An 18,069-nucleotide genomic window follows, 5' to 3' on the forward strand; every position below is an offset into this window, starting at 1 on the left:
GTGCAATAGAGATTGCATGGGGTGGTATGCAAATTGGAGTGGGTCTTGGGTTTCTTGGATAATGGTGTTGATGTGAGCCATGACCAGCCTTTCAAAGTGCTACGGGTCGGTAGTCATTTAGGACGGTTACCTTAGTCCCTGTGCCCAAGAACACTATGGTGGTCTGCTTGAAACATGTTAGTATTACAGATTCAGTCAGGGACTGGTTGAAAATGTCAGTGAAGACACTTGCCAGTTGGTCAGCGTGTGCTTAGTGTACACGTCCTGGTAACCCGTCTAGCCCTGCGGCCTTGTGAATGTTGACCTGTTTAAAAGTCTTACTCACATCGGCTGCGGAGAGCATAATCACACAGTCGTCTGGAACAGCTGATGCTCTCATGCATGTTTCAGTGTTGTTTGCCTCGAAGCGAGCATATAAGTTATTTAGCTCATCTGGTAGGCTTGTGCCACTGGGCAGCTCTCGGCTGTGCTTCACTTTGTAGTCTGTGATAGTTTGCAAGCCCTGCCACATCCGACGAGCATCGCAGCAGGTGTAATACGATTTGATCTTAGTCCTGTATTGATGCTTTGCCTGTTTGATGGTTCATCAGAGAGCATAACGAGATTTTTTATAAGCTTCCGGGTTAGAGTCCCGCACCTTGAAAGCGGCACCTCAGTGCGAATGTTGCCTTTTGGGGTATGTACGTACAGTCACTGTGGGGACGACGTCATCGATGCACTTATTGATGAAGCCAGTGACTGATGTCGGGTCTTTCCTCAATGCCATCAGAATAATTTTGGAACATATTCCAGTCTGTGCTAGCAAAACAGTCCTGTAGCTTAGCATCGGCTTCAGAAGCATCTTTCTTATTGGTCGAGTCACTGGTGCTTCCTGCTTTAGTTTTCGCTTGTAAGCAGGAATCAGGAGGATAGAATTATGGTCAGATTTGCCAAATGGAGGGCGAGGGAGAGCTTTGTACGTGTCGCTTTGTTTGGAGTAAAGGTGGACTAGAGTTTTTTTCCCCTCTGGTTCCACATTTAACATGCTGGTAGAAATGAGGTAAAACGGATTTGAGTTTCCCTGCATTAAAGTCCCCGGCCACTAGGAGCGCCGCCTCTGGATGAGCGTTTTTCTGTTTGCTTATGGCCTTATACAGCTCATTGAGTGGGGTCTTAGTGCCAGCATCGGTTTGTGGTGGTAAATAGACAGCTATGAAGAATATATTAAAACTCTCTCGGTAGATAGTGGAGTCTATAGCTTATCATGAGATACTCTACCTCAGGCGAGCAAACCTTGAGACTTCCTTAGATATTGTGCACCCAGCTGTTGTTTACAAATATACATAGATCGCCACCCCTTGTCTTAATTAATAGAGGCTGCTGTTTTATCCTGCCGATACAGTGTATCCCGCCAGCTGTATGTTATTCATGTCGTCGTTCAGTCACGACTCTGTGAAACATAAGATATTACAGTTTTTAATATCCTGTTGGTAGGACATTGATTATATACATAAACATCTATGTACTTACAGAAATGAACTCTTCTGAGTGGGTGAAAGGATGGATGGCTGGAAGGTAGACGACACAACGTGTCAGTCAGAACATCAGGAGAGCTCTTCTGAGTGGGTGAAAGGATGGATGGCTGGAAGGTGTATAACACAACGTGTCAGTCAGAACATCAGAAGAGATTTTCCAGGTTAGAACAGAAACTGGAATAATAACAGGCACTTGTAAACAATTGGCTTCCACACACCTCAGTGGTTAATATTCACTGTAACATAAACATCTGTTGGGTTGGTAGAATGTGGAAAGAAGTACTGAGTAGGTCCAAACTGCTCCTACACGGTGTAACAGTACTGAGTAGGTCTAAACTGCTCCTACACGGTGTAACAGTACTGAGTAGGTCCAAACTGCTCCTACACGGTGTAACAGAACTGAGTAGGTCCAAACTGCTCCTACATGCTGTAACAGTACTGAGTAGGTCCTAACTGCTCCTACACAGTGTAACAGTACTGAGTAGGTCCAAACTGCTCCTACACAGTGTAACAGTACTGAGTAGATCCAAACTGCTCCTACATGGTGTAACAGTACTGTTTAGGTCCAAACTGCTCCTACACGATGTAACAGTACTGAGTAGGTCCAAACTGCTCCTACACGGTGTAACAGTACTGAGTAGGTCCAAACTGCTCCTACATGGTGTAACAGTACTGAGTAGGTCCAAACTGCTCCTACACGGTGTAACAGTACTGAGTAGGTCCAAACTGCTCCTACACGGTGTAACAGTACTGTTTAGGTCCAAACTGCTCCTACACGATGTAACAGTACTGAGTAGGTCCAAACTGCTCCTACATGGTGTAACAGTACTGTTTAGGTCCAAACTGCTCCTACACGATGTAACAGTACTGAGTAGGTCCAAACTGCTCCTACACGGTGTAACAGTACTGAATAGGTCCAAACTGCTCCTACACGGTGTAACAGTACTGAGTAGGTCCAAACTGCTCCTACACGGTGTAACAGTACTGAGCTGTGTTCAGTACAGAAAAGTACTAGAACGTTCAATTAAATATTAACGGTGCTGTACTGAGCGACTAGTTGAAAAACAGGGAGGGAGTTGTGGGTTCAAAATGGACCACTGCCTTTAAACTGCATTACTCATTACCCAGAGAAAACTAACCAATGAGGTGGGTCTTTCCACATTCTACCAACCCAACAGATGTTTCTACTACAGGGAATATTAACCAATGAGGTGGGTCTTTCCACATTCTACCAACCCAACAGATGTTTCTACTATTGTGAATATTAACCAATGATGTGGGTCTTTCCACATCCTACAGACCCAACAGATGTTTCTACAACAGGGAATATTAACCAATGAGGTGGGTCGTTCCACATTCTACCAACCCGATGTTTCTACTACAGTGAATATTAACCAATGAGGTGGGTCGTTCCACATTATACCAACCCAACAGATGTTTCTACAGTGAGTATTAACCAAAATGGAAATGTCCCTTGACTGTGTTACCCTCCCACCCAGCAGGTGGCGATGTGCCTGTTTCAGGGCAATGCTGCCGGTGTGACGTATAATCTAATGGACGGGACGCTTCTTCAAACAACAAAAGCGAGTTATTCACCTCCGTAGCTTTCGAGCACCTCGGTATCTTACTAGCCAACATAGACGATAAAATTGCAGATCTTTAAATGCTTTCGTTGTATATTAGCCACTGTGTTTTAAACACACTTGTCGTATCTATTAGCTAGTTACACCATTGAATTTAATATTTACGTTGTTGTTAGCTAGCTAGCTAGCTGGGTAAATTAGCAGTAGTGCTAGTCTAGTCACTAACTAACTAGCTAGCTGTCTAGCTAACATCCCAACCATGAGCTCACTAAACGACTCCCTACCTTCTGAAGAGGGGGTCTGCTGGACGGAGAAAGAAACTCTGGGGCTGAACATTGTCGTGAAAGAGGAGAAGGAAGAAGAGGATGTCACAGTAAAAACAGAAACAGAGATTGAGGCTGTTACAGTGAAAGAAGAAGAGAAAGACGTTAAATTGACAGAAGATAAAGACGCGTTCAGAGTGAAAGAGGAGGAGGATGTTACAGTAAAAGAAGAGGAGGAGGATGCCGTTTTTGGATTGGGGGAGGTGACTGTCACATTGGAAGAAGAGGAGAAAGGAGATCTGATTAACAACAGTGAGTAATATCTTAAATACAGGGAAGACAAGGAAGGATAATTTTTTATCTAATTTTGATCTGGATGAAATGTAATTTAAAAAAATAATTACCACATGTTATTTAAAATCCGATGGAGTTAGTTTTGTGCCAACAGAAATAAGGGGTTAAATGTGTGCCGAAAAAAACAAAAAATATTTCCTGATCTTTTATATCTGCTAGATCTAGGACAGACACTTCAAACCCTGATTCCTTATTAATCAACATTTTGACTGTCTTTTTTTGCCATTTATGAGTGTGTTATTAAAATGCGTTTCTATGGGCTATAGTAGTAGCCTAAAGGGATCCTACAATTCTAAATCTAATAGCTAAATGATCAATGGCATCACCATCTTTAAACACTTCCATATGTTAACTCAGTCTAAAAACACCAACATTCCCCATGTTGGAAATTATGGAAAAATGACCATTTATATCAAACACTAACACTGTTTCTTTTCTTAACCTTTTGTAACACAAGTTAATGTTTTAAATTCCCCCCAAATAAGCAGATATTAAAAAAATTGTACACATTTTGTGGTCAAAATGTGTGTTTACAAATATGTTTTTCATGTTTTGAACAGTTAGATACATTTCACTCCATGTTTTTCATTCAAAGTTGTGAGTGTGGACTCTGGAACTCAACTCCGTTATAGACAATGGAACGCTGTGGACTCTGGAACTCAACTCCGTTATAGACAATGGAACGCTGTGGACTCTGGAACTCAACTCCGTTATAGACAATGGAACGCTGTGGACTCTGGAACTCAACTCCGTTATGGACAATGGAACATTATGGACTATCAACTCTGGAAGCTTAATATGTATTTACATATTAACCCTCTTTTTATGTTATAATGGTTGTTACTCTCCCCGGGGCCAACTGTGGGGTGTCTCCACATCTATATTTGTACATACAGTACCAATAGAAAGTCTGTACCCCTCTTGAATTTATTTTCTTCAGTTTATTCAAATTCTACAGCTCAACGGCAGAGTCATGTCCTAAGTGTAAAACGAACAGTGACTCCATGATTCAGGCCTTCTGGGATTGCTATGAAGTCCAAACATTATATTGTTAGATTAAAGGAGTAACTCTGTTTGGCTTAAAACATTCTTCCCCACCTCAAGTTCAACTGTCAGAGTCAGTTGGAACGCATAGCAAAGTCCTATAAAATCCACACCAAACCATAGTCCTATAATATCCACACCAAACCATAGTCCTATAATATCCACACCAAACCATAGTCCTATAATATCCACACCAAACCATAGTCCTATAATATCCTCACCAAACCATAGTCCTATAATATCCACACCAAACCACAGCTAAGCCCTATAATATCCTCACCAAACCATAGTCCTATAATATCCACACCAAACCATAGATAAGCCCTATAATAACCAAACCATAGCCCTATAATATCCACACCAAACCATAGTCCTATAATATCCTCACCAAACCATCCTATAATATCCACACCAAACCATAGTCCTATAATATCCTCACCAAACCATAGTCCTATAATATCCTCACCAAACCATAGTCCTATAATATCCACACCAAACCATAGTCCTATAATATCCTCACCAAACCATAGTCCTATAATATCCTCACCAAACCATAGTCCTATAATATCCACACCAAACCATAGCCCTATAATATCCTCACCAAACCATAGTCCTATAATATCCACACCAAACCATAGCCCTATAATATCCACACCAAACCATAGTCCTATAATATCCTCACCAAACCATAGTCCTATAATATCCACACCAAACCATAGCCCTATAATATCCACACCAAACCATAGTCCTATAATATCCGCACCAAACCTAAACAAAAGTTTCTAAACTTTATTAGGGTAATATCAAATGTAGACCTGAGTCAAGTCATTGTTTATGGGGAAAATATAAACAGGTTATTATATTGCAGCATTAAATTAAGTTTAGCATCTCACACTTTTTCCATTTCATGTTTTGAGTGCGAGTAACCCTATAGGCATACTGGTAATTAATTATATTATGTTGCGGAAAACACAACAGTAACTTAATTTTGCCATAGAAAAGAGAATTAAACAAAACACTTGTTGCATACCATTCTAGCCCCATCTTAACCCATCATGTACCATTCTAGCCCCATCTTAACCCCTTATCTACCATTCTAGCCCCATATTAACCCCTTATCTACCATTCTAGCCCCATCTCAACCCCTTATCTATCATTCTAGCCCCATCTTAACCCCTTATCTATCATTCTAGCCCCATCTTAACCCCTTATCTACCATTCTAGCCCCATCTTAACCCCGTATGCACCATTCTAGCCCCATCTTAACCCCTTATCTACCATTCTAGCCCCATCTCAACCCCTTATCTACCATTCTAGCCCCATCTTAACTTAACCCCTTATGTACCATTCTAGTAGCCAGCCAACAATTGGCCACTAGATTATACAATATGTTTTTTCCAGTGGAGATTAGTTGATGCATTTCCTGGCAGGGTTGTGGAACAGTGGATGTGTAGGGATAATTCAAATGGAACTGTTATTAACCAATCGGCATCCAGGATCCAAACGTAAAGTTGAATAATGAGGGATCTAGGTCATCAAATCAGGTTTTATTTGTCACAGGTACCGAATACAACAGGAACACAACCAGCCCTTAACCGACAAGGCAGTTTTAAGAAAAATAAGTGTTAAGTAGCAAATGGATGAATAAAAATAAATAATTAAAGAGCAGCAGTAGACTGTGACAGAAACATTATGTACAAACTAAGTTACAAATAATGTGACAGAACACACACAAATACACAATTGGTTAAGAGCCTGTAAAACGCAGCCATCTCCTCCTGCGCAACTATATTTTACAACAGGGTAATGGATTAAACCTCATAGGAAGAGCAGGAGATTTCATTCAGGTCTCTCTGTTTAACTAAATACTCTTGTCTTTGGCAGGAGAGAGACCAGACTCTCACTCTGAGAGACGAAAGAAGAGTCCTTCAGGGGAACCAGACCCAGAGACGCCCAAACCAGTGAGACGACACCACTGCTCCCAGTGTAATTTGAGTTTTAAGTGGTTATGGAAGCTGAAACAGCATGAGAAAACACACACAGGAGAGAAGCCACACCACTGCTCCCAGTGTGGAAAGAGTTTTACCCTGTTAGGGAACCTGAAAAAGCATAAAGGAATACACACAGGAGAAAAGCATTTCCAATGTTCCCAGTGTGGAAAGAGATTTTCACGATCACAGCACCTAAAATCACATGAGAGGACACACACAGGGGAGAAGCCACACCACTGCTCCCAGTGTGGAAAGAGTTTTACCCAGTTGGGGAGCCTGAAAAAGCATAAAGGAATACACACAGGAGAAAAACCTTTCCAATGTTCCCAGTGTGGAAAGAAATTTTCAGGATTGCATCACCTAAAATCACACGAGAGGACACACACAGGGGAGAAGCCACACCATTGTGCCCTGTGTGGAAAGGATTTTACCCAGTTAGGGAACCTAAAAAAACATCAGATGAAACACACAGGAGAAAAGCCTTTCCAATGTTCCCAGTGTGGGAAAAGATTTTCACGGTCACAGGAACTAAAATCACATGAGATGACACACACTGGGGAGAAACCACACCACTGCTCCCAGTGTGGGAAAAGTTTTACCCAGTTAGGGAGCCTGAACAAACATAAGAGAATACACTCAGGAGAAAAGCCTTACCACTGCTCCCAGTGTGGAAAGAGTTTTACCCAGTTAGGGAACCTGAACAACCATAATATAATACACACAGAAGAAAAGCCTTTCCAATGTTCCCACTGTGGAAAGAGATTTTCACGATCACAGGACCTAAAATCACACGAAAGGACACACACTGGGGAGAAACCACACCACTGCACCCATTGTGGAATGCGTTTTACCCAGTTAGGAAGCCTGAACAAACATAAGAAGAGAATACACTCTGGAGAGAAATCTTAACATACTTTCCTGGACAGAGGACCTGAAATCACATGACAGAATAGAGGCTGTGTACTGACGTATGTTTTTTTAATTTTATTAAATGTTAATATGAAAAATATGATTTTGGATATTTTAAAATTACAATTATTAAATAGATTAGTAGAATGTGCATTTCTTGATTTTTAACCTAGAAATGTTATGAATTTAGTAAGAAGCATTTTATCAAAGCAACATATATTTTAATATAAATCTCAATATCTAGTGAACGTTCATTAAATACATCTACATGATGTATTGTTACACCATGTAGGAGCAGTATAGACCTAGTCTGGTCATTATATACATGATGTATTGTTACACCATGTAGGAGCAGTATAGACCTAGTCTGTTCATTATATACATCTATGTACTGTTACATCATGTAGGAGCAGTATAGACCTAGTCTGTTCATTATATACATCTATGTACTGTTACATCATGTAGGAGCAGTATAGACCTAGTCTGTTCATTATATACATCTACATGATGTATTGTTACACCATGTAGGAGCAGTATAGACCTAGTCTGTTCATTATATACATCTATGTACTGTTACATCATGTAGGAGCAGTATAGACCTAGTCTGTTCATTATATACATCTACATGATGTATTGTTACATGTAGGAGCAGTATAGACCTAGTCTGTTCATTAACCTAACCCTAACCCATGTTGGAGCAGTATAGACCTAGATGCTTATTTTTAAATATTTTGATATTTTCTGTTTATTTGACTGAATTAATCAGAAATTGCCTAAATACAGATGTGTAGTAGATGTAAAGTTTGTTTTCAATTCTCACTCAGAAAAATGTTTCACTAATCAATCAACACATGCTTCTCCTTATTCATCTCATATATAATATTGTTAGCTTCCATTGGTTCCATTATCCAAAAGTGTTCCATTGGTTCCATTATCCAAAAGTGTTCCATTGGTTCCATTATCCAAAAGTGTTCCATTGTTTCCATTATCCAAAAGTGTTCCATTATCCAAAAGTGTTCCATTGGTTCCATTATCCAAAAGTGTTCCATTGGTTCCATTATCCAAAAGTGTTCCATTATCCAAAAGTGTTCCATTGGTTCTATTATCCAAAAGTGTTCCATTGGTTCCATTATCCAAAAGGGTTCCATTATCCAAAAGTGTTCCATTGGTTCAATTATCCAGAACTATTCCATTGGTTCCATTATCCAAAAGTGTTCCATTGGTTCCATTATCCAAAAGTGTTCCATTGGTTCCATTATCCAAAGGTGTTCCATTATCCAAAAGTGTTCCCTTGGTTCCATTATCCAAAAGTGTTCCATTGGTTCCATTATCCAAAGGTGTTCCATTATCCAAAAGTGTTCCATTGGTTCCATTATCCAAAAGTGTTCCATTTGTTCCATTATCCAAAAGTGTTCCATTATCCAAAAGTGTTCCATTGGTTCCATTATCCAAAAGTGTTCCATTGGTTCCATTATCCAGAATAGTTCCATTGGTTCCATTATCCAAAAGTATTCCATTATCCAAAAGTGTTCCATTCGTTCCATTATCCAAAAGTGTTCCATTGGTTCAATTATCCAGAACTATTCCATTGGTTCCATTATCCAATAGTGTTCCATTATCCAAAAGTGTTCCATTGGTTCCATTATCCAGAACTATTCCATTGGTTCCATTATCCAGAACAGTTCCATTGGTTCCATTATCCAAAAGTATTCCATTATCCAAAAGTGTTCCATTGGTTCCATTATCCAAAAGTGTTCCATTGGTTCCATTATCCAGAACAGTTCCATTGGTTCCATTATCCAAAAGTATTCCATTATCCAAAAGTGTTCCATTGGTTCCATTATCCAAAAGTGTTCCATTGGTTCCATTATCCAAAAGTGTTCCATTGGTTCCATTATCCAAAAGTGTTCCATTGGTTTTATTATCCAGAACTATTCCATTGGTTCCATTATCCAGAACTGTTCCATTGGTTCCATTATCCAAAAGTATTCCATTATCCAAAAGTGTTCCATTGGTTCCATTATCCAAAAGTGTTCCATTGGTTCCATTATCCAAAAGTGTTCCATTGGTTCCATTTTCCAAAAGTGTTCCATTGGTTCCATTATCCAAACGTGTTCCATTGGTTCCATTATCCAAAAGTGTTCCATTATCCAAAAGTGTTCCATTATCCAAAAGTGTTCCATTGGTTCCATTATCCAGAACGGTTCCATTGGTTCCATTATCCAAAAGTGTTCCACTGGTTCCATTATCCAAAAGTGTTCCATTGGTTCCATTATCCAAAAGTGTTCCATTGGTTTTATTATCCAGAACTATTCCATTGGTTCCATTATCCAGAACTGTTCCATTGGTTCCATTATCCAAAAGTATTCCATTATCCAAAAGTGTTCCATTGGCTCCATTATCCAAAAGTGTTCCATTGGTTCCATTATCCAAAAGTGTTCCATTGGTTCCATTATCCAAAAGTGTTCCATTAGTTCCATTATCCAAAGGTGTTCCATTATCCAAAAGTGTTCCATTGGTTCCATTATCCAAAAGTGTTCCATTGGTTTTATTATCCAGAACTATTCCATTGGTTCCATTATCCAGAACTGTTCCATTGGTTCCATTATCCAAAAGTATTCCATTATCCAAAAGTGTTCCATTGGCTCCATTATCCAAAAGTGTTCCATTGGTTCCATTATCCAAAAGTGTTCCATTGGTTCCATTATCCAAAAGTGTTCCATTAGTTCCATTATCCAAAGGTGTTCCATTATCCAAAAGTGTTCCATTGGTTTCATTATCCAAACGTGTTCCATTATCCAAAAGTGTTCCATTGGTTCCATTATCCAAAAGTGTTCCATTGGTTCCATTATCCAAAAGTGTTCCATTGGTTCCATTATCCAAACGTGTTCCATTGGTTCCATTATCCAAACGTGTTCCATTGGTTCCATTATCCAAAAGTGTTCCATTATCCAAAAGTGTTCCATTGGTTCCATTATCCAGAACGGTTCCATTGGTTCCATTATCCAAAAGTGTTCCATTGGTTCCATTATCCAAAAGTGTTCCATTGGTTCCATTATCCAAAAGTGTTCCATTGGTTTTATTATCCAGAACTATTCCATTGGTTCCATTATCCAGAACTGTTCCATTGGTTCCATTATCCAAAAGTATTCCATTATCCAAAAGTGTTCCATTGGTTCCATTATCCAAAAGTGTTCCATTGGTTCCATTATCCAAAAGTGTTCCATTGGTTCCATTATCCAAAAGTGTTCCATTAGTTCCATTATCCAAAGGTGTTCCATTATCCAAAAGTGTTCCATTGGTTCCATTATCCAAAAGTGTTCCATTGGTTTCATTATCCAAACGTGTTCCATTGGTTCCATTATCCAAAAGTGTTCCATTATCCAAAAGTGTTCCATTGGTTCCATTATCCAAAAGTGTTCCATTGGTTCCATTATCCAAAAGTGTTCCATTGGTTCCATTATCCAAAAGTGTTCCATTGGTTTTATTATCCAGAACTATTCCATTGGTTCCATTATCCAGAACTGTTCCATTGGTTCCATTATCCAAAAGTATTCCATTATCCAAAAGTGTTCCATTGGTTCCATTATCCAAAAGTGTTCCATTGGTTCCATTATCCAAAAGTGTTCCATTGGTTCCATTATCCAAAAGTGTTCCATTAGTTCCATTATCCAAAGGTGTTCCATTATCCAAAAGTGTTCCATTGGTTCCATTATCCAAAAGTGTTCCATTGGTTTCATTATCCAAACGTGTTCCATTGGTTCCATTATCCAAAAGTGTTCCATTATCCAAAAGTGTTCCATTGGTTCCATTATCCAAAAGTGTTCCATTGGTTCAATTATCCAGAACTATTCCATTGGTTCCATTATCCAGAACTGTTCCATTATCCAAAAGTTGAGAAGAATATATCCAGCTCAAGTATTTATAAGTATTTGACATTAACAATACTCTACCGTTCAAAAGTTTGGGGTCAATTTGAAAGGTCCTTGTTTTGGAAAGAAAAGCTTTTTTTTTGTCCAGTAAAATAACATCAAATTGATCAGAAATACAGTGTAGTCATTGTTAATGTTGTAAATGACTATTGTAGCTGGAAACGGCTGATTTAAAAAAAATAAAAAATAATATCTATATAGGCGTACAGAGGCCCATTATCAGCAACTTTCACTCCTGTGTTCCAATGCCTCGTTGTGTTAGTTAATCCAAGTTTATCATTTTAAAAAGGCTAATTGATCACGTACACTACCGTTCAAAAGTTTGGGGTCAGTTAGAAATGTCCTTGTTTTTGAAAGAAAAGCAAAAAAAAATGTGCCCATTACAACGGTATCCACATCGACGGGACAGCAGTGGAGAAGGTGAAAGGTTTTAAGTTCCTCTGTGTTCATATCACCGACTAACTGAAATGGTCCACCCACACAGACCGTGTGGCGAAGAGGGTGCAACAGTGCCTCTTCAAACTCGGGAGGCTGAAAATAATGTGGCTTGTCACCCAAAACCCTCACGAGCTTTTACAGGTGCACATTTGAGAGCATCCTGTCGGGCCGTTTCACCGCCTGGTACGGCCACTGCACAGCCCACAACCGCAATGCTCTCCAGAGGGTGGTGCGGTCTGCACACCGCATCACCAGGGGCAAACTACCTGCCCTACAGGACACCTACAGCACCCAATGTCACAGGAAAGGAAAAGAGATCATCAAGGACATTAACCACTTGAGCCACTGCCTGTTGACCCCGCTTCCATCCAGAAGACGAGGTCAGTACAGGTGCATCAAAGCTGGGACAGAGAGATTGAAAAACAGCTTCTATCTACAGACTTGATATCATTGGCCACTATAATAAATGGAACACTAGTCACTTTAATAATGCCACTCTAAGAATGTTTACGTATCTACGCATTACTCATCTTAATTGTATATAATGTATACTGTATCCTTCATCGAGAGCAGCACCAGCTGAGGGCACGACAAAACCTTTTCCCCCTCAGGAGACTGAAAAGATTTGCCAATGGGTCCCCAGATCCTCAAAAAGTTCTACAGCTGCCCCATCGAGAGCATGTATGTATTTATTTTAATGTAGGAATTGTAAAAACGACACTATGTAGGCTAATAATGGACTGAGCGAGCCTAACGTTTGAACCAGAACCTGGACTTACAGGAGATGTTGAATATGGAGATTCTCCTTTTTCGAGCTTATCAATGTCAAAATACGTTCTGGACTTTTATTAACAAAGAATGGAGCTTCGCTGAAAGACTATGATCATTACTGCTGTCCCGGTATGTACTCTCGCCCCCCCCAAAAAATGTTTTAATAAAAAGTTGGTATTCTAATCTAGTCAACGTTAGCAGTAGCTGGTAGTCTAGTTAGCAGTAGCTAGTAGTCTAGTTAGTGGTAGCTAGTAGTCTAGTTAGCGGTAGCTAGTAGTCTAGTTAGCGGTAGCTAGTAGTCTAGTTAGCGGTAGCTGGTAGTCTAGTCAACGTTAGCGGTAGCTGGTAGTCTAGTCAACGTTAGCGGTAGCTGGTAGTCTAGTCAACGTTAGCAGTAGCTGGTAGTCTAGTCAACGTTAGCAGTAGCTGGTAGTCTAGTCAACGTTAGCGGTAGCTGGTAGTCTAGTCAACGTTAGCAGTAGCTGGTAGTCTAGTCAACGTTAGCAGTAGCTGGTAGTCTAGTCAACGTTAGTGGTAGCTGGTAGTCTAGTCAACGTTAGCAGTAGCTGGTAGTCTAGTCAACGTTAGCAGTAGCTGGTAGTCTAGTCAACGTTAGTGGTAGCTGGTAGTCTAGTCAACGTTAGTAGTAGCTGGTAGTCTAGTTAGCTGTAGCTAGTAGTTTAGTCAACGTTAGCAGTAGCTGGTAGTCTAGTCAACGTTAGCAGTAGCTGGTAGTCTAGTCAACGTTAGTGGTAGCTGGTAGTCTAGTCAACGTTAGCAGTAGCTGGTGGTCTAGTCAACGTTAGCGGTAGCTGGTGGTCTAGTCAACGTTAGCGGTAGCTGGTGGTCTAGTCAACGTTAGCGGTAGCTAGTAGTCTAGTCAACGTTAGTAGCTGGTAGTCTAGTCAACGGTAGCTAGTAGTCTAGTCAACGTTAGTGGTAGCTGGTGGTCTAGTCAACGTTAGCAGTAGCTGGTGGTCTAGTCAACTTTAGCAGTAGCTAGTAGTCTAGTCAAGGATGCATCAGTTCAATATTGAAACACAACATTTTGTTACATAGCAACTGAACGAAAGGAAACGTTGAATTTGTAGGTTTAAAACATCCCTCTCGTGTCCAGGGTTGACCTAATTTTAAGAAATTCCATTGGTTAGTGGATCTAAAGTCTAAGATCTTTGATAGACTGAAGAATTTGGAGCATGATATAAATCACTGCCTCCTGGTTAGGTTAGCATAATGCTAACTTGTGCCATGTTATCTGATGGGACCAGCTACAATTTAGCGTTCTGTCACATGCAAGTCAATCAACTATTTTAATGTTGAGCAGGAGAACCTGTTTAATTGTAAATGTTTGCTTATTGTTAGTGGTGCTCGACTGTTCGCAAGTATGGCCCCTGTGAATTTGTTCGTCTTCATGGATAACCATGATATTATCTATTATCATAGATCTCTGCTCAGCCTGTAAACATGACATGATATATTATTATAGAGCTCTGTTCAGCCTATAAACATGACATTATCTATTATTATAGAGCTCTGTTCAGCCTGTAATCATGACCTTATCTATTATTATAGAGCTCTGTTCAGCCTATAAACATGACATTATTTATTATTATAGAGCTCTGTTCAGCCTGTAATCATGACATTATCTATTATAAAGAGCTCTGTTCAGCCTATAAACAAGACATTCCATGAGAGCAGGATTAGATTTGCATCTCTACATCATTAAATCTCACCAAGTTTATTTTGTATTATGAAATGTTGTGAAGACTGATCTCTGGCTATTGTGGGATATAGTCTGGATTCAACCTTTTTGGATTAGACCGTTTTATCATGTTTCCTTCAGTTCTCTGTTTAATTAAATTATATGTTTGTCTCTGGTAGGGGAGAGACCAGACCCTCACTTTGACAGCAAGAAGAGTCCTTCAGGGGAACCAGACCGAGAGATACCCACACCAACAGGACGACACCACTGTTCCCACTGTGGAAAGAATTTTACTCATTTACGGAGTCTGAAAATGCACAAGAGAATACATACTGGAGAAAAGCCGTACCACTGTTCCCACTGTGGAAAGAGTTTTAGGTGGTCAGGGAGCCTGAAGGAGCATGAGAGAATACACACAGGAGAAAAATCTTTCCAATGTTCTCATTGTGAAAATAGTTTTATCTATCGAGGGAGCCTGAAAATGCATGAGAGAATACACACAGGAGAAAAGCCTTACCAATGTTCCCAGTGTGAAAGGAGTTTTACCCGATCATGGAACCTGAAAAAGCATGAGAGGACACACACAGGAGAAACGTCTTTCCAACATACTAACACACAGGAGGAGAAGACATACCACTGCTCTCATTGTGGAAAGACATTTTCCCAGTCAGAGGACCTGAAATCACATGAGAGAATAGAGAGGCTGTGTTCTGACTTGTGTTTTTGATTTTAAAATGTGTTTTTATGACCATTAAATGAAATGGCATGCATTAAAGTTTTTTTTTTTTAATAGACCTACTTGAGAAATTAAATAAAATGTGTTATGTTAAAATGTGTATTTTGTTTTGATCATGAACTTTGATATATTGCATCCTTAGATGTTCAGTATATGATTTGGATATTTTAAAATGAAAATAACTAAGTCGATGAATAGAATGTGCATTTATTCATGTCAACCTTGGAACCTCTTTAATTTAGTCAATGTGTTTCATTCCAATTGGCTCATTCATCCTCCTCCTCTCCCCTGTAACTATTCCCCAGGTCGTTGCTGCAAATGAGAACGTGTTTCTCAGTCAACTTACCCGGTAAAATAACGGATAAAAAAATTGAGTTCATTTGTGTTTCTAGTCTAGTAGCTAAACGATTCCTCATTTTGTCTGTCATAGTTGAAGTGTACCTATGATGAAAATTACAGGCCTCTCTCATCTTTTTAAATGGGAGAACTTGGTGGCTGACTAAATACTTTTTTGCCCCACTGTACCATCAGTCCCAGGAGACGTATTATTTCTAAGGTGTTCAATAGCATAAATGATCTCTTCAACTATAATAGAGTCATCACACTGTTTCCTTGTCAGCCCACCAATTGATTTCACATCCCCCAGAGTCAAAAAAAAAAAAAAAATAGTTGTGGAAATCTCACAGTACTTAGAACTATATAAATTCCTGTAGAAGTTGGAACTAAAGTTAGAGACTAATTTGGGTTCGTCTGTGATGAGACCATTAATATTTAATTGTTGAATTGTATAATTTTTTAAGAGTGGTCTTTTTCTAACCTGAAAAAAACAAGATGAATTTTGTTCATCCTCCTCCAGCCACTTCTTCCTAGATCTGACGAAGGCTCCCTCTGCTTTCAGTTTATACATATCATCCAACTTGTGTTGTAGCTCAAACAGAACAGATGTGTCCTCCTCTGAGAGACTTTCAACAGACTTTTGAACAGCTGATCTTTGTAATTATACTTTCTTCTTCAACTCTCCTCGTCTTGGCAAGAATATTCCCATATATTCTTAAATATTTTCCAACCTCATATTTAAAAGGCTGCTAGGATATGAACACAGTAGCACAGACTACATCCATATGACGTTGAGAAATAATGCATTGTGGGAAGTTTAGAAGATACCCTGGAAATAAGTTAATAAATACGTAATAACGCAAAAACATAACTGTTTGTTCTTATAGGTAACCAGATCATGACCACAACTAAGTTACTAACTCTTCAACCACACAGTGTTGTTACATTGGTGAGTAAAAACTCATGCTTCCCACGCTTTGTTGTCTGAAAATAAAATATATACATTTTCTCTCAACTGCGTTACCCACTCCAGTCAGCAGATGGCGGTCTGGGAATTTATGGTTATGCTGCTGGTGTGACGTATAATCTAGTGGACGGAACGCTTCTTTCAACGGCAGCAACAGTTAGTCAGACACCTCGGTAGCTTGCTAGACAAAATAGCCCAAACAATAAAGCTCTTTAGACGCTTTCGTGTATATTAGCCGCTGTATGTCGTCTAGCGTTAGTTAGTTATCCGATTTAATTTCATATTTACGGTGTTGTTGTTCTTGGTCAGCTAGCGGGCTGGTTAAGTTAGCATTAGCCTAAGCTAGCTAACATCCCCGACCATGAGTTCACTGAGCTGCTCTCCTCCTGCTAAAGAAGAGGAGGTCTCCTGGACGGAGAAAGAAGCTCTCGTCAAAGAGGAGGATGAAGAGGAGAAGGCTGTTACAATAGAAAAACAAGTAGAGGGTGAGGCTGTTACGGTGAAAGAAGAAGAGAAAGACGTTTCAGTGAAAGAAGAGGAAGACGCGTTCAGAGTGAAAGAGGAGGAGGATGTTACAGTAAAAGAAGAGGAGGAGGATGTTACAGTAAAAGAAGAGGAGGAGGATGCAGTTTTTGGAGTGAAAGAGGAAGAGGAGGAGATGACTGTCACATCTAAAATGGAGGAGGAAGAAGAAGAGGAGGAAACTGGATATCTGGGCCCGGTTTCCCAAACGCATCTTATGTCATCCAATGGTTCTAACGGTGAACTTAACCGTAAGATGGTTTTGAGAAACCGTTCCCTGATTAACACTAGTAAGTACTGTCTTAAAAACAGAGGCACAAAACAAACTCTGCAGTTGTTGAACTGATGTGTGGTGTTAAAGGGGAAGTCTGTAGTTGCTACATCCATATTTTGACTTTTAAATTATTTATTTATAGCCATTGATTCTTGAAGAATATAACACACGCCTCATGATCTTAGTTCAACTGTTGTACCCCATCAGAACCCAAATAAGCTTTTTTTATTCCAATGTTTATAAACAATGTAAACCAACACTGTATAGCCTCAACATGGTTAAAACTATAATGTTGATATCATGGATGGTCAGTCCTTGCATCCATAGGTCTGTCTATGAATTTGAGAGTAGTTACATTTCTCCAGCCCCATCCTTCATCTTATTACCAAAACAGTGGTGTAATTACAGATTTGTTATTGTTTAAACTGCAGATTAGTTGATTGATTGTGTAGCTTTTTTAATGGGACAACCTAGGATATAAACAGCAACAAAATGCCAGCCATGATTCACTGGACCCAGGTTCCTAGGATATATAGTATATTCTAGAATTCATCCATGAGGTCATAATGATAGTTTAACCAGGTTTCTAGGATATATAGTATATTCTAGAATTCATCCATGAGGTCATAATGATAGTTTAACCAGGTTTCTAGGATATATATGTAACGGATGTGAAACGGCTAGCTAGTTAGCGGTGCGCGCTAAATAGCGGTTAAATCGGTGACGTCACTTG

General features: G+C 39.6%; 1 protein-coding gene across 1 annotated transcript in view; it reads left to right on the forward strand.

The window, feature by feature from the left end:
* LOC139394468 (zinc finger protein 239-like) overlaps window positions 1-18,069 on the forward strand; it is a 133,352-nt gene that overhangs the window by 54,003 nt on the left and 61,280 nt on the right. Inside the window, exon 1 of the mRNA XM_071142535.1 lies at window positions 16,688-17,352. Within this exon, the coding sequence (XP_070998636.1) occupies window positions 16,902-17,352 (451 nt within the window). The 5' untranslated portion in view covers window positions 16,688-16,901. Of the gene's footprint in view, window positions 17,353-18,069 lie in introns of the transcript that reaches the window.

This window comes from Oncorhynchus clarkii, unplaced genomic scaffold, assembly GCF_045791955.1.
Source record: "Oncorhynchus clarkii lewisi isolate Uvic-CL-2024 unplaced genomic scaffold, UVic_Ocla_1.0 unplaced_contig_460_pilon_pilon, whole genome shotgun sequence".
NCBI lineage: Eukaryota > Metazoa > Chordata > Actinopteri > Salmoniformes > Salmonidae > Oncorhynchus > Oncorhynchus clarkii.